Source organism: Heterocephalus glaber, unplaced genomic scaffold (assembly GCF_053883595.1).
Source record: "Heterocephalus glaber isolate CG9 unplaced genomic scaffold, H.glaber_assembly_v1.0 deba00001004, whole genome shotgun sequence".
Taxonomy (NCBI): Eukaryota; Metazoa; Chordata; class Mammalia; order Rodentia; family Bathyergidae; genus Heterocephalus; species Heterocephalus glaber.
The window spans coordinates 9,696,216-9,718,518 of record NW_028258179.1 but is presented as its reverse complement, the minus strand read 5'-3'; the positions used below and the strand labels follow the sequence as shown (position 1 = coordinate 9,718,518).

The following is a 22,303-nucleotide window of genomic DNA, read 5'->3' as shown; positions in this document are numbered from 1 at the left end:
TGGAGGGCTCCCCGGCATGGAGGAAGATCCGAAGGCGTAGGGAGACGGCATGCTGGGCTGGGCGCGGCCTGCATGGTCTGCACGGCCTGCGCCTTCACGGAGGCGCCAAAGGACAGCGAGTGCGGCCCCTGCAGACTCCTCCCAGCAGGCGCAGGCGGGCGGTGGGGATCACAGTGGGGAGCAGCTGCTGGAGGAGCAGAGCTGGTGGAGGACATGAGCACCGAGGCAAGGGAGACGCATCCAGGGGGAGGGCAGGGGCGTGCTGGTTACTAAACAACGCAGTCCTCGGCAACTCCCGCAACGGCGAAGAGGACAGTGTCCCTAGGAGCACAAGATTACTAACTGACCAAGAAAACAAAACGAAGAAAGAACAATAGGTGTGGACGACAAAAGCCTGAGTCCCCTCTGTGCAGGCCACTGCCTCTCTCCAGTCGCAGACCTAGCTCCAAGCATGAGCTAAGACCCCTGGCCCAAAGGGAGGCTGGGCTCCAAGGACAGAAACTGCACACTGCCTCCCTGGGCACAGCACTCAACCCGCCTCTAACCCCCAGGTCTGCTCCCAGGCCTCTGCTACCCAGAACCTGCCAGCGGGCCAGCGGGCACCCGATGGGCTCATCAGCAGAGGGCACAGGAACACGGGCAAAGGACAGCTCTGTCTTCCGGTTCCACAGTGCTGCCTCCCCTCCTCACCCCTTGGCCTGTGGCTGGGATGTGGGAGCCCGAATGGCCACCTCCACTGAGTTTCACAGCACCCAGCAGGCAGCTTCCCGGTGGTGCTCTGCATGTGTCCTTGCGGCTTCTCCCAAAGCCCAAGCCCTGCACAGCACCCTGGCAGCAGCCCAGCTTCCCGGGGAGCCCGACCTGCTGCAACCAGCTTCCCAGCAAGCCCAGTGCCAGCCCCAGTCAGCTTCCAAGGACCCCCCAGCCTAGCCAGTGGCCACCTGCCCACCCGCTTGCCTACCACTGGGCACCCTGGAGTAGGCTGCTCTGACAGCGAGTGGGGCTCTCAGAGACACAGGTCCAGGGGTCCCAAGAGTTTCAGGCCACAGTTACTGAACATCCCTGAGTGTTCACCATCTGTCCATCCTGTTGGTCTAAGAGCACCCTGAGGTGGGGTGATTTACGAAGAGGAGGGGTGCATCTGACTTACAGTTCAGGAGGCTGGGAAGTTTGAGATAGGGCAGCGGCATCTGATGCGGGCACCCTGCAGCTTCAACTTGTGGTAGGAAGAGAAAGGGGAAATAGGCATGCACGAACAAAAGGAAGCCTGTTTTGCAACAACCCATCTTCTGGCAATCAGTCCTGTCCCGAAAGAGAATCCCTCACTCCAGGGACAGTGCTGGTCCGTGTATGGGGGTGGAGCCACCTCAACACACCTCCCGGAGGACCCGGGGCAGGACACCTCCTGACCACAGCCACACTGTCCTGGAGACAGGCGCAAGCCTCCGCATCACAGTGGAGTGTGGCACTCCTGCCAGGGCTGGGCTTCTCCGCCCAGGAGTCACCCCCAGATTCCTGCAGCATGCTCAGATGCCCCCCATGGGGTGTCTTACCACCGTAAGGTGTTTTTGATAGATCATGGATTTCCATCATCAGGAAACTGTTCACGACGTCCTCTCATTGTTTAGTCTCTCTGTGATGTTTTCAAAAATCCCTTTAACGAGCCGAACAGTGGTGGACATGGCTTCTTGTCCGATTAGTCTCTGTGAGGGTCAGCAATTCTCTATCCCTTCGGAGAGCAGCAACTTTTGGGCTTTATTGCTGCCCTCTTTCCTAGTTGGAGTTTAGCGTCACCTGGCTGCTGTTTCCTAATCCTGCTAATTCCTGGCCTTGCTTCCCCGTGACGTGTTCTCTTGACATGAGAAGTTGGATTGTTCATTTCTCACACACACTACCTGTCAGCATCAGCCCCACCACCTGCCTGCTCCTGACAGGCTTCTGCCATGGTAATGGTTAGGCTGGGGGTCACCGCTGCTTATGTACAATCTGTCCCGTTACCAGGATGACACACATACTCATCCCAGCTGTCATGTGCTAGCATGACTGTGTCCAAGTTTTTCTCTCGCTCAACTTAATTTCCTCAGTTATGTTCCTGGGTTTTCTAGCAGCGTGTGGAGAATTCAACATTAGCTCCTGTTACGGTTCAGGTCCGATGTTCCCCAGCGCCTCACTTGGTCAGAGGCAGCTGAATCCGAAATGTGTGCTGCTGGGACTAAGGGCGTGTGCTTAGGGAGCACTACACGTGAGTGAGTGGTTTGGCACCACCCTGATTCCCGTAGTCTGGATGGGGTAAAAGGCAGAAAGACTTGGTGAAGCCCTTGTTACCTTTGCTACCTTGTGCGCGCCATATTGCTTCTGCTCTGCCGTGGCTGTCGGCCACCCTGCCTTGGAGTTGGCCACTTATGGACTGAAACTCTGCAAACTGTGAGCCAAGTAAGCCCCCTCCCCTCCCGCTTTGGGTGTCAGGTATTTTGTCTCAGCAACGAGAGAAAAGTAACTAAGACAACGCCTATCTAAATCTCTGTCACCAAGTTTAGAGGCTACAGGTGCTGGCGAATGAAGATTCTGGGAGCAGGGGTCCAGCCTAGAGCGACTGTGCTCGGCTGGTGCCTCGCCCAAATGGCCCCACTTCCTATACACTGCACCTTCTCTGGCTCAGGCCTCCCATTCGTGCTGTGGGAGTATATCCTCCAGTCTCCGCCGAGCAGGGAGTGCAGGATGGAAGTGTTTACGAAGCCTACACGTCTCTCCGTGTGACTCAATCTACCTGTGAATAATTTCCCCTCAGCAGCGTGGAGATGAAGGTCCACACTTCTGCTTCCTGTCCACTCTCTCCCGGGTTCCCAGTGTTCTGACACTGAGCCAGCCTAGCCTTGCTGGCTGCCTGGAGGCCCAGGAGCCTTCCTTCTCAGAATTCGCTTGTTTGCTGATGCCACCACCTAGTGCAGGGAAGTCTCTTCGCCACACTGGCACAGCTGTCTGTGCCCACTCGAGGCCGCAGAGGCTGCTCAGAGGGACCTGTGCTTCACCTCCCGCCGGGGGCCTCACATGCCCAAGGCTGAACAGGGTGCCCTCTTGCCTTTCCCCTGGACCAAGGAGCCACAGCTACCCACTGTGTTGGGGTGCCAGCTTTTCAACAGCTGCCCCAACCCTGCCTGGTCTCGCCCTCTCTCGACCGCTTCCAGAGGGACCTGAAGCCCCAGCCAGCGCTTTCAGGAACTCAGATTCTCATCGCTCCCGTTTTTTTCTTACAATGCCATTTTCCTGGGTGTTTCAAAATCAGTGTTCACCTATTTCCTTGAGGGTTCCAAACTTTGTTGCTATTTTTAGTCATTCCAGTGTTTGTGCTTTAAAAAAATCCTGTCATTCCAGTGGGATTCCAAGAAGGATGGGGGGGGGGGGGACAGCCACGTGTAGCCACTCACTCAGCAGCGGGGAAGCTCAGCCTTTTTCCTGGGTTCGGCCCCAAAATGCAGCTGCTGTTATAGCAGAATGGGGGCAGAAGGTGAGGGACGGGCAGCCTGCCACACACAGCCTGGCTGCTGGGAGCGCAGGGGGTTCGGAGAATGAAGAAGGCGCCTGGGACGGTGACAGGGAAGACACACAGCCCCTTGGAGCCAGATGTCTCTATCCCACTCATGAGTCATGCACGTGTAACAGCAGGGTCAGAAAGGAGTCTCCCGTGGTTGGCACCACCGCCTGCCACACAGCACACTGCTCACACGGGCTGGAAACCAGGTCAGGTCGGGGCTGTCAGGCAGTGTGGGCCCCAGGACCCCAGAGCACCCCTGCTGCCCCTGGACGGGGTCCACAGTGCCAGTCGCTTCTCGCACCACACTTGCCAAGGTTTCAGTCAGCGCTTCTCCCGCTGTGAGCACGGACCGCCAAAGGAAGGCGTTCATTACAGTTCTGAGAGCAGAGCGGAACTGCCCAGCACACTCGGAAAGCTCTCGACTAGGCACGAGGGCAGACGGGGGTGGTCCTGGCCCCTTCGGGCACACACCCTCCTCACGCAAGCAGAGAGGGACCGGCAGCTCACACCCGCTGATGGCCACCCACAAGGGCCACCTCTGTACACACCGAGCGCGAGACCCACACTGGGGCAGTGACACAGCACGTCGCCGAGGCGGCCCGAAGGACCCACAAGGGAAGCACGGCAGTCCGGCCACATGGGACGGGTGCCAGCAGCACACTGCTCTCCCCGCTGCCCTGCCCAGTGACAAGGCCAGCACAGCACACCACTGCCACACAAGCAGACACTGCCGAGAACACGAGCTCAGCCTCGCCTACTGCACTTGGTGTAAAGGAGAATAAAGAAGGAAACGGTGAAATTCTTAGTAAAAAAGCAGACAACTACATGGCAGCTGGCAAGGTGGAAAGGACCTCTTGTGTCCCGTGCCTGCGCTGGCTCTCTGTGGGCTAGAGAGGCCAGAGGCTGTGAAAGAAAAGACAGCAGTCAGCCACACCATCCTGACTTAGCTGAGGAAACCTGACTTCATGAAGTATGTGCCACGCTGGTCTTCATCTTCTCACCTGCCAGGGCCAGACTGTGGGCCACGACGACTCCAACCACCCAGCGGGCACACGGCCATGCCCATTCTCCTGGTCACAGGCCCTCCCAGCACTCCCACTGCCTCGGATGCAGAGCTACCTGGAGAATGACGGCAGCCATGTGCACAGCAGGCACGCGCACCGACGGGGCCCTGCTCTCATGTGACCTCCCACACCACAGGTCTGCCCACCTCCGCGGGCCAGTCACCCCCAGCTGGACGTGGCAGAGCACCTCTCAGCACACGCGCCCTCCTTCCAGCCCATGTTTGCTGTATGTTGCACTTTCTTCCACAAACTTTTTATTTGAAGAACAAGTCCCTTAAGAAGAGAAAGAAGTGTTTCAAAGTCGCAGGGCAGCCCGAGTGGGCTTCCCCTCGGTCCTGTGGCCGCCCCCCAGCTCCTCTGCAGACCTTGCCACCAGACTGCCCTCCTTCTGGCTGTCTCTGCGCTCACCGAGGTGGCCCAACAAGACCCCGGGTGAACCACGGGACACCTCCATCGACCCTCGACCCCTTCTCACGAGGGTGGGATTCTTAGGCAGTACCAAATGGAAAAATTTTCCAAATATTCATCTATTCAGAAACAGATGGGTGAGATGAAACTACAACTTGAAAATGTCATCAAAGAAAATGAACAATTGCACAGTGAATTAAAGGATGCTGTTGAAAAGCAATTGGAGGCCCTTCACTTTAGCTCAGAGATGGGAAACAATATATTTCCAGATGATGAAACAGTCAGGAACCTTCAAGAGCAACTCCAGCTAGCCAATCAAGAAAAGACTCAGGCTGTGGAACTCTGGCAGAATGTTTCTCAGGAGCTGAACAGACTATAGAAACTTTACCAGGAACATGACTGAGGCCCAGATTCATGCATTTGAAAGCCAAAAACAAAAGGATCAGTTGACCAGCTTTCAGCAATTGACCAAGAAACTTTATGTTACTAATAAGCACACAGAAATGACTAATCAACTTCTGAAAATAGTAACTGAACAAAATGCGGAAGTCGAGCAACTTTGAAAACAACTTAGGCAAGCCAAGTTAGATCTGAGAGTTGCAGTAGCAAAAACAGAAGAGTTAACAAAAGTGACTGAAGGTCTTCAGGGACAAATGCAAGTGGAGGAGGAGGATATGGTGTCTCCCCAAGGAAGAGAGGATGCATCAGACAGGTGCTCACAGCAGTTGCACTCTAGTATAAAACACTTAGAAACAAGATCACGCGTGACAATCCAAGAGGCTAACCAGTTCACAGCAGAAAAGACACGTCTGGAAAAACTAACCAAAGCCCTAAAAGCAAAGTGCAATGAATTAGAAAGTGAGAAATATGAGGCTATTTTAAGAGCCAGAGATAGCATGCAACTCTTAGAAGAAGCTAACCTTCAAAATTATCAGGCTGCTTGAGAAGAAGCAAAGAGAGGAAGACAAAAAGAAAATGAAAGAAGTTATTTTCTCAGCTCATACAAGATTCTACCATTAGAACTAGCAAAGAAATTGAAAACACCAAAAAGCAATATCAAGTAGATTTCTCAATTAACAGAACTTTCAGCTCTTCAAATGGAGTGTGATGAAAAACAAAACCAAACTGAATAATGCATTAGGGGGAAAAAAGCTGTGGAAGAAAAACTAGAAAAGATTTACCATGAAGGTAGAAGGAATGAAAGTGATTACAGAAAACTGGAAGAAATGTCCAAAGATGTCTCGTTGCTGAGCGTTCAAAACATTATCTTGAGCTAAAACTTAAGAAAGCAGAAAATAGAATAAAACAACTTGAAATTCATTCCTCAGGAGAGATATCATATCCTCATGAAATGGTTCAGAAACTTCAAAATGTGTTGGAGTTGGAAAGACAGAACTGTGGCTTTGTCAGTGAACAAAGGCTTAAACTTCAGCAAGAAAATGAACAGTTACACAAGAAAACTGAGCCTTTGAAGAAAGATGCTCTAGGCCAGGGATTTAGCTCAGTGTTTTCGCTGCCTGCTGCACAAGCACAAGGACCCGAGTTCAATCCCCAGTACCAAAAAAAAAAAAAGAAAGAAAGAAAGATGCTCTAGAGGCTCAAAAAAAAAAAAAAGCCAAATTAAAGATCAATGCAATGAACCATGAATTTTTAATAAAGGAACATAAGTTTGAAATTCAGTTGAGAGATGGAAGGCAGTAATCGAAGTTCCACTAATGAACTGAGGCATCGCTTAGCAACTCAACAGAAAGCAGCCAATAGGTGGAAAAAAGAAACAAAGAAACTCACTGAAAGTGCAGAAATTAGAATCAGCAACCTAAAGAGTGAGCCGAGTCAACAGAAACTCCATACCCAGGAGCTGCTTTCTCAGCTAGAAATAGCAAATGAAAAGGCAGCCGAGAATGAAAAGTTAATTCTAGAGCATCAAGAAAAAGCCAACAGACTTCCAAGGCAGGCGTCTCAGTCAGCAGAAGAGAGAGCTGCTTCAGCTTCCCTGCAGCTCGGTGTGATTACAGTGCAGAGAAGAAAAGCAGCCTCCACGACGAATCTGGAAAATACTTAGAAATATTCAGTTCCCTCACAGAACTGCAGAGTTGAGAAGTGTATGATGGTGATGTCTGCAGAGAGTGCTCACCACTTGTGTCACTTTGCATAAGCGTTTTCCATTCTGTTTTGAGGGTTATTGGGTAACACAACAGTGACAGCTTCCTGTAAGTAAAGAAAATATAATCCTTCACTTGAGCTTCAGTGAAAAATAAAACCAGCTGAGAAGAAAAAAAAAACGGAAAGAAAACCTGAAATGATGGCACTGAAGCCTGATAACGGAAACACAGGCGACGCTGGAAGCTGCTAATTACCCATCTTACCAATATGCACACCTCGACGACTGACCTGAGGTCAAAACGCCAAGAAAACAAGGCAGAGTAAACATAAATAACTATAACAATAACGCAAGTGAGCGCCGGGGACTTAGCTCAGTAGTGCTGCCGCCTGCCTCATAAGTGCAAGGTCCCGAGTTCGATCCCCAGTACCAAAAAAAATTAAAAATAAAAAATAACACAAGTGAAATGAAAAATCAGAATGTTTGGTTCCAGTGGGTTTTTGGAAATACACCTCAAAACCCCTAACCCAGGATTCCAAAGCTGAATCCCAAAGGAATCACTGCTGTCCCAACCCCAGCCCACCCGCACTCTGCTCACGGCAGCCGAGACTCAGCTGCAGGACTATTCAGCAGGCAGCTGCTGCCCCCAGGAGCAGCGACAGATGCCCCAAGATAGGGTCCCCCACTCTGGGCCACTGGGCTCCTCCCCTGGGTCTGGACCAGGAGGCAACAGCCACATAGGGCAACAGACTCCCTGGCTCTGGACACAAGCACTCAGAAGTGCTTCCACACTTGTCCTGCAGCCTGTCTTTGATGACAAAAGAAAAACAAAGTTTTAGTAAAATGAGGGGCACTAGAAATAGGAAGAATGTCAGCTACCAAACCTGCCTCAGTTTCAGAGTCGTCAGCTGTGACATTTCAAACAGGAGGCTGAATAGCAAAGCTGTCGGGATTCTAAGAAATGAGCAAAGAGGCAGTGAACAGGTCCCAGCCCCTGCAGAGCTGCTTACTGGCCATATGCTCCAGCGAAGACTGGAGCCGTCTCCAGCCTGCTTCATTCTCTCTTGGCCAGGTCTGCCCAAGGCCCAGCACCGAGGACTGAGCCAGGCCACGCTTCTCCACACCTTGGGGGTGTGGCCTGGAGCCCAGACCCAGCCCAGCACCCAGAGGGGCCATGGCGCCCGTCTCAGTGCAGCCCTGTGCACCCAGCCCTCCAGGTGCTGCCGCCCTGGCCTGGGCAGCCCACAGGAGGCACCAGCAGCAGAGTGCATGTATGCCAAGGCCACCACACGGCTTACCTGAAGAAAGCTGCCCAGGAAACCAGTGAGCAAAGAGCTCAAAGGGAAGCAGACTGGGGCCAGCGCCCGAGACTGCTCTCCAGTGACTCGGGCCCCCCGAGTGGCTGGTCCCCAAGGGCAGCTCAGACTTCCAGGGAGTCCTTCCCGATTCCTCAGAGCTCCCGGCCCAGCAGAAGCCCAGTTCTGGTGCTAGTCCTACCTGTGCACCGCAGGGCACACCGAGCCCTCTCCTGCAGCATGCGGCCCCAGCTGCCAGCCCTCGTCCTGTCACGGTGGTCCACTCCTCATCGGGAGTCTCCCGACCTTAAGCGGACCTGAGCTCACGCTGCAGGAGCAACACGGAGCCGACCCCAGGCCTTGCCCAGTGACTCACAGGGCCCACTGCCACCAGGCCATGCGAGGTTTGGCTGCCAAACGCAAGCGCCACACACTACCTGTCTGGTCGGCTCCAATACAAGAGTTGTTAGTAGTTAACAGAACAGAGTATCTGCTTCATTTTTACAAGTTATGTTTTTCTATGGTAAAGAAAGTCTAAACCTCGATTTGAAATCTCATTCTAAAACACTTCTTCAGTTTAATATCACCACAGATCCACAGCCCTGAGACTTCGAGTGACAGATTTCACTGAGTGGGCACCGAGGACACTGCCAGTGACCCTCACAGCTGGCTCCACAGCCCGGGCCCGAGATCACAGCTCACCTCTCTCCCCACCACCTGGCCACAGGGAGGACCTCGGACCTACTGCTCCACTCAGACTCCAGGGGGAGCTACCAAGACCTCGCCCAACAGTGAAGACCAGCCAACCAACTAGCAGCCGCCTCATACCCTGGACACCAAGCACCGCAGGCCAGCACCCAACCCCAGAGGACCGGCTGAGCTCCCCGTTCCTGGAATGAGGGAGGAGACAGTGCCTCGATGCTCTCCTGTCTGGCCAGCACTGGCAGTGAGGCTCCTCAGTCCACGCTCTCCTGGGAGGTCTAAAGTAAGTGGCAGGAAACTCTCGACACTTGTTGACGTGACGCGAGGCACAGGAGGTGCGAGGACAGATGCTGTGCTGCGGAGCACTGCCTGTGACCTCCATGGACTCAGGAACCACCCATGGGTCTGTGGGCCAGGGACCACCCTTGATGAAGACAGTTCACAGACAGAATGCCAAGCGGCAGGACGGGTGTATACCCACACGTGTGTGTGCACATGTGTACACACGTGTGCGTGTAATGTACACATTACTTAAACCCAGGGGAAGGGAAAACAAACTAGCAAGTTCATGAACTGCATTTCTGTTCCATACTTTTTTTCTTTAACCACAATTCCTTCTTCATTTAGATATTAGGTTTAATAGAACAATTAAACTCCAAAGTAGAAAAATAAATAAAAGCACAGTTCTGGAAGGTGCTAGGAGTCTTCCCTACTGGGGAAGAGAGCAGCCCGCCAACCTGGCCCACACCTGCACGCACTTCCTGGTCCAGCTCACTAATATGCAACTGCAAACTCCACAACAGAGACATTCGGGAAAAACTACATTAAGTTTTGTGTGAGCCTCTCAGATGACAATGCCCGAGAGCTGTTCACTGGCCCAAAGCCTGAGGCGGAGCTACAGTCTGCAAGAATAAGGCCATTTCTTCTTCAACAGCCAATGGGCAAGGCGGCAGCAGGACATGGTTCACAGGATGCAAGAAGTGGCGCCAGCGTTCACTGCGGTCACCTTCTTCCTCGCTCCAGTCAGCTGCTGCACCTGACTTTACTCATGAAGTAGAAACTTTTTAATGGGGTCTGGCAGAGGCAGCGAGGGGATCAGATGAAGCCGGCGTTTGCCAAGCGCTCTTCTCACAGCCACACGGCATGCGCTCAGCAAGGTCCTGGGAGCACCTGGAGAGCCGTGGAAGACAGGAACACGGGTTAGTTCCCATCCCCACCCTCAGCAAACGTGGGCTGTGCCCAGCAGACCTGCACAATGCTCAGTCCAGCCCAATCTTTCAGGCAGGCCGGCGGCCTGTGCCAAGGCCTTGTTACCCAGGGAGCCTAACCAACCGGGACGGCGGCTCCTCCCTAAAATACGATTCATGACCCAACCGACAAATGGGAGCTGGCCACCGAAAGCCTGCAGGTGCGAGCAGTGCCTCTCACCCTTGGTCATTCCCAGAGCTCCAGGCACCTGGGGGTGTGGACTGAGCAGTCCTTCTCGGGGAGCAGCCCAACCTATCCCAGGGTAAATGGCCAGCAAGGGCCCACCTGGGCTGGCTGGGGTGGGGCAGGGCTGAGGCAGTCGTGGGCCAGCTGCTTCGGGAAAGCTGAAAAAGGCCAAACTTCAGCGCAGCGCTCTAGGTGAATCCAGTAACAAAACCCACGGCAGCTGGGTGAGAACGGCATGAACAACACAGGCACCCTCAGGTCCCAGGCAGCAACAGGGCAGGACGCACGGTGAGAGGACACACAGACCTCATCCCGAATCCCAGAGAACCCTGACACCACAGCCACGCTGAGGGGAAGTCCCAACTCTCCTGCCATGGATTTATTCATCCTTAGCAAAATCTCTCTGCACAAGTAAGCAAAATACAGGCTTTATTCTAATAAAAATCAGGCGTATCACACAATCCAAAGTAATGGTATCTGAGCAGACCTGAAGGGAAGGAAGGAACCACAGAAAATGGGCCTGGAGACTGCTCACTTAAAAGCCATGTATAAAATGCGTCACCGTCTCTAAGACTCAGGTCACGAAGTAGGGCAAAGGGTAAAGAGAACAGAATTCTAGGAACCTGAGAACACACAGGTACTTTACAGACTTCCTAATGTCAGCTCTTGGTATTAGGCACCACAAAAGAGAAGGCCAATCTGAATGGCCATTCAGGAAAATGTTGGTTCTGACTGAGGATTCTGGCCAACCAAGTGTCTACTAGCTGGGTTTTGTTTTCGTTACCACTACATCTTGGCCATTTAATCAGCCCAAGCAGACTGCAATCAGAGCTGAATGAGGCCACTTACTTCTGGCCTCTCTGAAGACCTTCAAGGCCTCGGGGTCCACTTTCCTTCTGCCTCTCGACTCTGCGCCCAATAATTCCCACTTTACCAGGTTCAGGTTGGCTCCAAACTCCACAAGCAGGCTCACGAAGGCCGCCTCACAGCCGTGCCGCAGAACAGCATCCATGACACAGCCAGGGGAGCCCCTGTAGAACTCCTGTGTGTTGACAGGACCATTGCAGTTGAAGTCGGGGTTTGCCCCAGCCTGCAGGAGCAGCTGGAAGCACTGCAGGTTGTGGTAGGCTGCGCTGATGTACAGGGGACAGACCACCAGGGAGGTGAGGCGCCGCGAGAATGGGGGCCGGATGTTGGGTGTCAGGTGGTGGTTGACATCCACGTCGGCCCCGTACCTGCAGGGTAGAGGAACATCAGACCTTGTAGAGACCAACCACGGTCCGTGCGTGCAGCGACCCTGCACACTGCAGATTCTGTATCCAAGGACACGAACATTCGTGGACCCAAGTACTTGGAAATAAACTGTACTGAACATGCACACATTCTCGTCACTCCCTGGGCAACACAGCCTGACACCTATTTACACAGCATCTGCATTAGAGTAGGTCTGATGAGTAATCTGGAAAGGATTTCAAGTACACAGGAGGTTCTGTGTGTACAGGTTCTATATAAACAGCACCCCATAAGGGGCTCGGGCATCCCCCAAGAGTCCCGAGGGGTCCTGGCACCAATCTCCCACACAGAAGGATGATTAAAGCTTTGCTGCTGCCGGCAAAACAAGGGGGCAGTAAGAATACAGAGTCCATGCACACACACAGACTCTTTGTTTTTGCTTTCTGGTACCGGGGATTGAACTCAGGACCTGGTGCTTGCGAGGCAGGCACTGTGCCACTGAGCTAAATCTCGAGCCCACACACATAGTGGTGCACGCCTATGATCCCAGCATTCGGAAGGCTGAGGCAGGAGGATCGCCACAAGTTCAAGGCCAGGCTGGGCTACATAGTGACCTCAAGGCCAACCTGAACTGAACAGCGAGACCCTGTCTCAAAAAAAAAATAAGAATAAAAATAAAAAATAAAGTAACAGGTTGTATAACTGATGGCTTTCATTCATGCATACAAACAAAAACAAGTTTAACAACAAAAGAAGATCCCCTTTATGCAAACAAAATAAATGACACATCCTGGTATAAACTTCACAATAAATGTTCAAATTTTGCAGAAGAAAAATGATAAAATAAAGTAGAAGCTACAAAAGCAGGTCTAAGAGAAATAAAAGACATACCAATGGTTGCGATGCCTGCCTCGAAAGTGCAAGGACCCGAGTTCGATGCCCAGTACCACAAAAAAAAAAAAAAAAAAAGACATACCAAGAATAGGGTTAAGAAGGCTCAATGAATTACAATGGTAACTTTCCCTAAGTTTATCTCATGAATGAAAATACCATTTCTGAACCAAGCTGATTACAAACAGCATCACCGGAGCTATGTAAGTTGATTACGAAGTCCACTCGGAGGATCAAGCAATGTAGGAAAGCAAAGCAGCACTCAGGAGTGAAGCATGCTCCTCGGGCCGTATGACAAGGTGGACGGCATCTCCTTGGACAGCGTAAGCGCACACACTAACAAATGACAGGTCAGAAGTGTGAGCTGAAGGGCACGTACACAGCTACACAGCGCCTCCCCACACAAGGCGAGCTAATCCAGAGGAGAGCAAAGTCTACAGTGGCGAGGCCCAGCACACAACACCTGGCTGACAGAGCAGAGCGCACAGCAGCAGTGACGGACAGACAGGAATCACAGGCAGCCCAAGAGGCAGAGGTGAAGAAGACCTTCTGGGACTCCTGTAACGTACGGCCCCAGATGCCGGCGCCTATTTCTCCTGAGCACACTGGACCCCAACAGACCTGCGATGTCTCACAAGTCCTATCAGCACCTGAGGTTTCACTGAGTAGGAAACGCAAGATGCAGGAAGCCAGGAGGGGCCCAGCACAAGGCATCTGGGGGGACGGGAGCGCATCGGGTGGTCTTGACCACAGCCAGCAATCATGGGCCACAGTCTGCTTCTTGAGCTCCAGCCCGAGGACCCACAGGGCCTCTCCCCTGAGCTCACAAGTGCTGTTCTCAGGCAGCACAGGTCGGGGTCCCTGATGCCTCTGCTACAAACGCAGGCATCACCTGCCCTCCACAGCTTTCTGGGGTGACGGGAGATACAGGCTAAAACACATGCGAGACACAAACTCATCACATTCCACAGATTGCACAGTGAGGGGTTTCGTTACGGTTTAGATTCAGATGTTCCCCAAGAGCTCACGTGCTCACGGGGGGCTTCTGGAAGGTCACTGGATTGTAGGACTTCCAGCTGACTTGCTGCCAGGAGGTAGGGGCTGTCAGGAGAGGCGGTCCCTGGGGGCAAGGCTGGAAGGGCACACAGTACATGTCTCCCCCCAGCTCCCAGGTACCTCCCTGCTTCCAATCCACCATGCCCCTCTTCTCCATCTTGGAGCCCCAAGTGTGGACTATAACATAAGAAATGACACACCTCTCCTCAGGTACTTGGTCTCAGGAAGAGGAAAGTGACTGAGATGGCTTTTACATCACCCTTAAGGGTATGTCTTCTATCATGTTTATGATTCTGCACAATATGACAATCTAGTATTAGCTGAGCTGTGGGAAAAGCAGCCATTCAACCACCATAAAAATATACTGGGATCCGGTTCACTTTAGTCCTAAATATTTTCCTAATTCCCCTATTGCTTCTAAATCTCTGGCAAGGAATCATTGGGACAACCCAACAAATTCCCTTCCACCTATCCAGAAATACTACACCTTAACTTTCATTCTAAAACATCTACAGGGAAACAAAATTACCAATAACCAAACAGAGGCATCTCAGGGTGACAGAAAATGACAGCTAGAAAGGTGAACCCTGCCCAGAGAAGCAATGCAGGGCACACAGCTGCCAAGCTCAGATGACACTGAGACAACATCACCTGCTCAGAAACTCACTTGTCACCCCCGCTCCAAAGGCAGTCACCTCAGAATTTAGAAAATGGAAAACTTCCTCACAGGGAAACACATGCTCTTGGTATGTCATTGTCACAGCAGCATCCCACACCCCAGGAAGGGGATGGGACACCTTGGGGGGTTTTCCAGAGGCCACCTGGGCACACAATTTTCACAGGCAGGCTGCAGGCCACAACCGGAGCTGTGTGTGGAGAGGTTGACAGGTGCAGGAGGGTTTCTGGACCAAGATGGAATTGCATGGACTGATCCTCCTCAAAAATGTTTTGGAATGGATGATTACATTCCCCAGTATCCATGATATGGAACTGAAGTAGCTTAGATTAACAGGCGGGATGTCCTCAAAAAGAGCAGCCTCACAGCTTTACCACCATCTAATGTAAAACAACACTGCTCTCATTATCTTCCACAAACCAACTCCATAGCCATTTAGGATGTAAACCCTTCAGCGGAATAAACAGATTCTCAGTGCCCTGTTTAAAGCCACGTTCTGCATCGCTGCCCTGACCCTGGGCCCGGGCTGTGGCCTCTACAAAGGAACCCTTCCCTGACCCCTTTCACTAAGAAGCACCTTCACCTGCAGCCACCTCCCACTCCTGCCAACCCACAGAGCAAGGGGAGGAAAAGCCGTCTGTGGTAGAAGGAAGTCCCTGGACACGTGAACAGTGAAAACACAACCTGGTTCAAACAGGAATAAATACATAAGGGCTGGGGATTTAGCTCAGTGGTTCCAGCGCCTGCCTCAAAAGTGCAAGGTCCCAAGTTCAATCCCCAGTACCAAAAAAAAAAAAAGAATAAATACATAAAGGTAACTATCAGTGTAATTAAAACAAGACTGTAAGCCTTATAAAATAAGAAAGGGAAAGCAAAGATAGAAAGCAAAAGGGAAAACAGATCATGGAACAAAGCAAACAAAGGAAACAGTTAAGAAACAGGCAGATAACAGAATAGACCCTAACAGGCCACAATGCTAACGGTGTTAACAGACAAAGAATTCAAGCCAAATAGTTCAAAATGAGCACAGAGAACTACTTAAGTCGCTAAGAGTAAAACTAAATAAATGAAACTAGTAGTGTTTGCTTGGATAACGAGCACAAACCATAAGCATCAACTTTTATGAGTTCAATTAGCATCAAAATATTCAAAGCAAAAATAACTGGAAATACAAAGGGAAACGGGCACTGAGAACAGTGATTTGAGACTAGCAGATTTCTCCACATTTTTGGCAGATCCAGTGACAAAAATGTACAGAGAAATAGAGTAACTTAGGCTAATGTACTGTACTATGCAAATACAAACACCTAAGATCCTATGCTTTGTTTCAAGCATTCACAACAATGTAATCAACATACCAAATAACATTTAAAAACTTAAAGGTTCTTCCAAATAGAAGCCATATGGTCCACATTATCTGGGCACAGTACAATAAAATTAGAAGTTATAACTTTCTCCGCCATACCTCTAAGATCAAAGAGGAAATCAACTTCAACTATAGCTACTTTTAAAATAAAGTTTAGGGGCCAGGGATTTAGCTCAGTGGTTCCGGTGCCTGCCTTGCAAGCACAAGGTCCCAAGTTCGATCCCCAGTACCAAAAAAAAAAAAGAAGTTTAGAAGACAGGCCAAGGCTGTAATCAAACATAAATTAATAACAGAGAAGGCTTACATTATTAACCAAGTAAAAACTGAATAAGCACTCAACTCCCACTTACGAACAAAGATACAAAGATACAAATGAATCAGCACCCAGACGAGTAAGAGGACTCATAAAGTGAAGAGGCAGCTCTTTCAGACCAGCCAGGCAGACAAGTCTTCTAACACGGCCTGTTTTAAAGCAAGAGGAAAGCAGCCCCTGCGGAGGAGCAGGAGATCCTGTGCACACTGACCTGATGAGCGCCTGCAGGATGTCGGCCCTGCCCACGCGTGAGGCATGATACACTGGGGTGCTGCGGTGGTGCCGGCTGCCATTGGGGTCTGCGCCGGCCTCGAGGAGGATCTGGGCGCTCTCCAGGTGCCCATTCACCACAGCCATGTACAGGGCCGTCTGCCCCTTCACATCCACCAGGTCCACCTCGGCCCCCTTCCGGATGAGGAAGTCCACGCAGTTCCCATGGCCTGCGGTGGCCGCAATGCGCAGCGGCGTGCAGGGCAGCCAGCCACAGCACCAGACAGACTTCTCATTGATGCGGCTACAGGGAACACAGGACAGGCAGGTGTGAAAGGTGGTAGGCAGAAGGCACCATGGGCTGCTCTGCCTCCCCCCAGGGGCGGCACTGAGGTCAGTCATGCTGGGGTCCAATAAAGCCTCCACTCCACCCCTTTCTGAAATGCCGTCCATCTTCTCCCTGCCTGCCCCTCTCCGGGAAGAGGAAACCTGGGGCTTGGGCAGGATGATCGGCACCAGAACCGAGGCCTCCAGTTCCCAGACTTCCCGAGCCACCTTCCAGCCACTCACCTCTCCAGGGAGCAAGGGCTCCACAGGGATGCACACTGGCTGGGGAGCTGGCTCAAGCCTGAGCCCCTTCTCCCCAGGTGCCACCTGCAAAGGCCTAAGGCTGGGGCTCTCGCTGGCCTCATCCTCCTCGCTAGGCCCAGGTGAGCACCATGCCCCCTTGCCCCAGCCCTGTGAGAGCTTGAGGAACCCGACAGTGCTTCAGGGACTGGGTCCCTGGCCAGCAGCAGCAGCCCCAACTCTGAGGAGGTGACCAGCAGCCCGTGCACTAACCCTCCGGGTGCTCCTGCCAGAATCTGAATGAGCTCAGGAGCGTACTCGGGAGCACAACGAAACAGCATCTCCAAGCCACCCTCATGCTCCTCCTCCACCAGGCTGCATAGAAGCACAGCTTGGACGGCCAGCAAAGCCCAGGACGCCCTGAGAACTCGTCACCAAAGAAGTAAGCACAAGAGAAAATATCACAGATATGAGAGACTCGCTGAACCTGAGTTTCTGAAAAAGGGGGGGAAGGCACTTGGAAAAGCAGTATAGAAATATTTGGCATAGGGCCCTGCTGAACTTTCTTTCACTTTGCTGTGACATCTACTGGTTTAATTAAGGCTTTGGGGGAGCTTGAATCATTGAATTTAATAAATTTAAAATTGCTATTATTTTTTTGGATATTGTCATTTGCTCTGAGAAGCAATGCTAAGACACCAGAAGGACATGAAAGGAACAGCCTCCTGAACCATGAGAAATGCTTTCCTTGGGAATGCTCCACACAAAGCAGTAGTCAGCTTCAGCACAGACCACAGGCACCACCTCCAGCTCACTGCCATCCTTGTCCCCAAGGGGACCCAGGAATAACAGGAAGGAGCATCGGGCTGCATTGGGACTCCAGTTTCAGACACACGGGGCAATCAGGGAATAATCCAGAGAGGAAGGCTGGGCTCGCCCAGTTCCTGCACAGGGACGTGGGGCAGCAGGACTCCCTGCCCATGTGGAGACAGGCAGGATGTGGCAGGTTAGGAGGCTACAGCTAGGGGGCAACAGGAAGAGCGCCCACCGTACCCCCAGAGAGGAGACAGCTGGCCTGGGCAGAGGACTGTGGCCCGAGAGCAAAGTGAAAGAGGAAGGCGGCTGTGGGCCCACAAAACCACGGGGTGAAAGAGCCAAGGGAGAAGCCAGAGGCAGAGCCAGCACTGAGGAGCTCAGCAGTTGCCACCAGGAGCCACACTGAGACACGCAGGTCTAGGGAGGGCCAGGCACTGGCAGAAAAGACGCAGGTGACTGACGGAGCTAGGCTGGATCTGGGTCCCCTGCCCACACCAAGTGACCAGCTCCTGAGCTCTGGCCAGGTTTCCCTGGTGTCCCATTTGTCTGTCCTCGAGCAGCAAGACCTTCATGAGCAAAGCAGGCCATAAGTCTCACTCAGCTTGGTGTGGCCACAACACTCACCTCTGGTAGCTCTCCTCCTGCAACAGGTTCCTGAGCGTCTGCAGGTCCCCCACGTAGGCGGCATCATGGAGCCTTGTGTCCTCACAGTGCTCCAGCGGGTGGTCACAAAACTGCTCCCTCAGCCACTCCTTCAGATTAGGACCTGCACTGAAGACAGGGGGTCCTGTCAGCACAGGAAACCTCGAAAGGCCGCCACATGCAGCAGGTCCTCCTCTGCCAACGCCAGGATCTCAGGCTGTGACCCTGGTTACCACACTAGCACGTTCCAACCGCCAAATACTGTACAGTGTACAAGGGACCAGGGAAGAGTGAGCCACCCTACCTCAGACTCTGGACACAAGATATTAAATAATTAGCAAACTGAAATAAAGACTGCATCCAAAAATCTAGCACGCAATTACTTTAATTGATCCCAAGTATATAAGAGCATCTTAAAACTGAGAAACATGAAAGAGGACCACTGTCATCTCCTTCAGTACAGAGACAGGTGATGTGTCAAAGGCCAAGGGCCAGCTGGGCATCGTGCTGCACACTTCTAATCCCAGCACTCTGGGAAGCTGAGGCAGGGGGATCGCAACTTCAAACTCTGCCTGGGCAACTCAGTGACATCCTGCCTCAAAATAAAAAGTTCTTAAAAGGGCTGGGAATGTAGCTCGCTGGGAAGGCCCTGGGTTCAATCCCTAGGACCACAAAAAAAAGAAAGACTGAGGGGGGGGGGGAAGGGAGGGAATGAGAGAGGAACAACTTACTCATCAGACACGGTATGGCCCTCAAAGGCTCACCTGTGGGAGGCTTGGTCCCCAGGGTGGCAGCAGTGGGAGACAGTGTGACCTTTAAAAGGTGTGGCCTTGTGGGAAGTTGCAGGGGGCGTGGTTTCAGGCCTCCAGAGGGACTGAGGTACATATTTTCTGGGGACTTGGTCAACTCTTGCAGAGCAGCATTACAGGGTCCCGAGGCCGGCCCCATTCCTTCTCTGATGTCTTGTTGTTGATGTGATAGAGTGCCTCTCTTGCTATTGCTAACTCCTAGGAGGTGACACAGAAAGAGGGGCCCTCACCAGAGCCTGCACCATGCTCTCAGTCTCTGAGACTGAAAGAAAATAATCCTTTTTTTATAAAGTTAACCTGCTTCTGGTATTTCATTATAGCAATGAAAATGGGCTAATTCAGACAGTAATCCTAAAATGGATACACTGTGCTGTACAGAAGTTACACCTCAACAAAAAGGAAAGCTAAAACACATGTATATAAATCAACCCAGCCCTGTATGCTGAAAGGTAATAAAAAACTAGAGCAAGGAGAAAGCCCAGGCTGGGGATTTAGCTCAATGCTTCTGCCACCTGCCTTGCAAGCGCAAGGTCCCAAGTTTGATACCCGGTACCAAACAAACAAACAAAAAAACCATACCATGTACTGGGATGAGATTTAATATTAGAGAAACTGTAAATGTTACCAATAAATAAATGAAGTTTAATAAATCTCTTCAAAGTTTTGATTAAAATATTCTAAAACTTTTTTGCACATATAATGAAAGAATAACTTTAGTAAGAATAACAAAAGGCCTACTGTACTGGATAACAGAACTCTCATCAGACTAAAAAGATGAACAGAATCAAGTGCCCAGAAAGACCTTAATATAAATAACTCAATTTGTGACAAATCAGTATTAACATCAGAGTGGATGGAAAAGGATACTCAACAAAAAGTACAGGTAATCAGATAACTATCTGGAAATTATGAGTCCACACTCACACTGTAGCCCAAAACACACATATCCCAAAGTAAATTCCACAAGATTGAAGGGCTTTGTAAAAATAATTACACGGGGGCAGGGGATTTAGCTCAGTGGTTCCACTGCCTGCCTTGCAAGCAACAAGGTCCAGAGTTCGATCCCCAGTACCAAAAAGTAATAACTACACAGACAAGTATAAGTCAAGAGCTTGAGCTCATACTGATTGGACCAAGTCTCCATCCTGCCATCAACAAGGCACACAGTTATAAAGCACTTCTTCCACAAGTGGGCTTTTTGCAGATGTGAAAGTTGAAGTCAAGATACTTCAAGACTGAGTTTTCTGATCAGCTACTACAATGGCAACATGATTATCCCAGAATGGCACTGAAGCTTTGCTTTACCCCTCCACCCGAAGAGAGACACAGAGTAAATAACTAAACAGCACTGTGCATGGACACAAAAAGGAGCCCTGTGCAGGGCAAAGGCACTGTTCCTCCCCCCAGAACCCTTCTCCGCACTGGGAAGCAACGTCATCCCCTCTTCCCACTGGAAAACCTCTCACTCCAATCCCTTATTCTGGCACGAGACAACATGCCAGACCCGACATGCCAGACCCGAAGGTCCTGGCTGTCCAGGAGTCAAAGTCAACGCCAACCACAGACCAGGATGGCAGGAGATGTGTCCAGCTTGGGTCCACTGTGGTCTCCGGAGCTGAGTCCCGCTAGCAGTGGTCCTCAGCATGTTAAACGGACGGAGGGAGGGAAGGAGGAAGAGATTTTTTAAAAGGCTTCCGGGATTTTGCATATTTAAGAGTCGGAGTAACAAACGAGATTGTTTACTACTGAGGAGCGATTGGCTCTTTGGACTAGTAGCTCTCGCAAAGCGCCGGTGGGCGTGTAAGGCACCTGTCCCGCGGCGAGCTCGGGGGGGGGGGGCAGCATCAGGAGGGCAGCACCTGCAGGGGCTCCGGCGGCGGCGGCGGCTGCGCTGGGGGCGGGCGTGCGCCTCCGGCCACCGGGCGTGGGCGCGCTGTCACTCGAGCTGGCCCGGGGCCGCCCGGCGGGGCGGGAGGTACGTGGCTGGCCGCGGCCCCCAGCACCCGAGCGCTCGCACAGGCAGGAGGACCTGTGTCCCATTTCGCGGCTGGAGCGCTAGCGAAACGAACGGCTCCTGGGCCGCGCGCGGTTAAACGGCCGCTCGCCTGGACAGAGCACGGCCACGCGCACTCGCGGCCCAGGCTCGCGGCCCAGGCTCGCGGCCCAGGCCCGCGCCCCAGGCCCGCGCCCCGCCGCCCCGCGCCCCGCGCCCTGCCGCCATACCTGCGGGTCCGGGCCCAGCCCGCCCGTCGGGGCCGCCGCCCTCCGCCATGGGTACGCCGGAGCCGGGCGCCCGGAGGCCACTCCGCCTCCCCCCGCCCCGCGGCCGGAAGCAGCACGGACCCCTGACCGCTTCCGAAGCCGCAGGCTGGCCGGCTGCCTCACAGCCTCAAAGGCGCAACTTCCGGTGCGGCGGTGTGGCGCGGGGCGCCAGGTCTCCACTTCCGGCCTCGTCGCCGGACCTGAGGCGGAGGCGCTCTGAGGACGCCAGTCGCGCCACGGCCTCCCAAGTAAGAAGCAAAGGAATCTGGGAAATTGCGCCGCGCACCCCCCCGGGGGGCGGAGCCAAATTTGCACGCCCTGGCACCTCTGGTTGGCCGGGCCCGTCCCCGCCCCCGATAAGGGGCGTGGCCTCCACAGTATAGGCGGAGCGTTGCTGAGAGCCCTTCAGTGATCCCGCAGCCCCTCAACTGTAATCCCCGCACCCTAGGAGGCTGAGGCTGGAGGATCGCAAGTTTGAGCCTAGCCTGACAACTTGGAGAGTCGGTGAGACCCTGTTTCGAAATGAAAAAGTTTAAAACGGGCTGGGGATCTAGCTCAGTGCTAAGGGTCGAGGTTCAATCTCCAGGAATCTGAAGGAATGAATAGATGGACGCTGGATCACAGGCGGAGGCGGAGCCCCAGGTCGCACAGCCAGCCGCAGGCCCCAGCCGGGCGAGCCCACGGGTGTCTAGGGCCTGATAACAGTGACAGGATGACACTGTAGGCAGGGCTCCTGGGGCTGCCAAACACCCAAGCCTGGAGACAACCGAGTGTGGATGGATGGCTGAGCGGCAACAGCACAGACGGTCCCCACGGCGGCCAGCGCTCAGCCTGGAGCCACCCGGAACCCACTGACGGGGAGGACATCGGAAGTGAGCCAGACACAGCAGCGCCCTGAGCCCACTGCAATTCCCCTCAGAGGGCCC

The 22,303-nt window shown here is 52.7% G+C and overlaps 1 protein-coding gene and 1 pseudogene across 5 annotated transcripts; one reads left to right on the top strand and one right to left on the bottom strand.

Annotated features, from left to right (window-relative positions):
* Positions 1-4,998: 4,998 nt before the first annotated feature.
* LOC101701959 (sodium channel and clathrin linker 1 pseudogene) lies at positions 4,999-9,214 on the top strand (annotated as a pseudogene).
* Asb1 (ankyrin repeat and SOCS box containing 1) lies at positions 8,955-21,632 on the bottom strand. Of its 5 annotated transcripts, none has more exons than XM_087209555.1 (6): positions 20,975-21,287; positions 19,071-19,313; positions 18,289-18,430; positions 16,283-16,585; positions 11,471-11,771; positions 8,955-10,272 (listed from the first exon to the last, which is right to left on the bottom strand). In XM_087209555.1, exons 1-6 carry the CDS (start codon positions 21,153-21,155, stop codon positions 10,252-10,254), a joined length of 1,191 nt encoding a protein of 396 aa, XP_087065681.1. In that variant the 5' UTR covers positions 21,156-21,287; the 3' UTR covers positions 8,955-10,251. The 5 variants fall into 5 exon arrangements, with proteins under 5 accessions (XP_087065681.1, XP_087065680.1, XP_004868468.2 ...); XM_087209554.1 differs by having other exon boundaries at positions 11,386-11,771; positions 20,975-21,281; XM_004868411.4 differs by lacking the exon at positions 20,975-21,287 and adding an exon at positions 21,339-21,632 and having other exon boundaries at positions 9,677-10,272; positions 11,386-11,771.
* Positions 21,633-22,303: the final 671 nt, after the last annotated feature.

Excerpts from the sequence above, each read along its gene's own strand:
- Asb1 (XM_087209554.1), bottom strand. The coding sequence starts at position 21,155 with ATGGGACACAGGTCCTCCTGCCTGTGCGAGCGCTCGGGTGCTGGGGGC. Across the intron at positions 11,772-16,282 it reads ATCCTGCAGGCGCTCATCAG|GTACGGGGCCGACGTGGATG; the intron begins GTCAGTGTGCAC and ends TCTACCCTGCAG. Across the intron at positions 10,273-11,385 it reads GGTCTTCAGAGAGGCCAGAA|GTGCTCCCAGGACCTTGCTG; the intron begins GTAAGTGGCCTC and ends ACGGCTCTCCAG.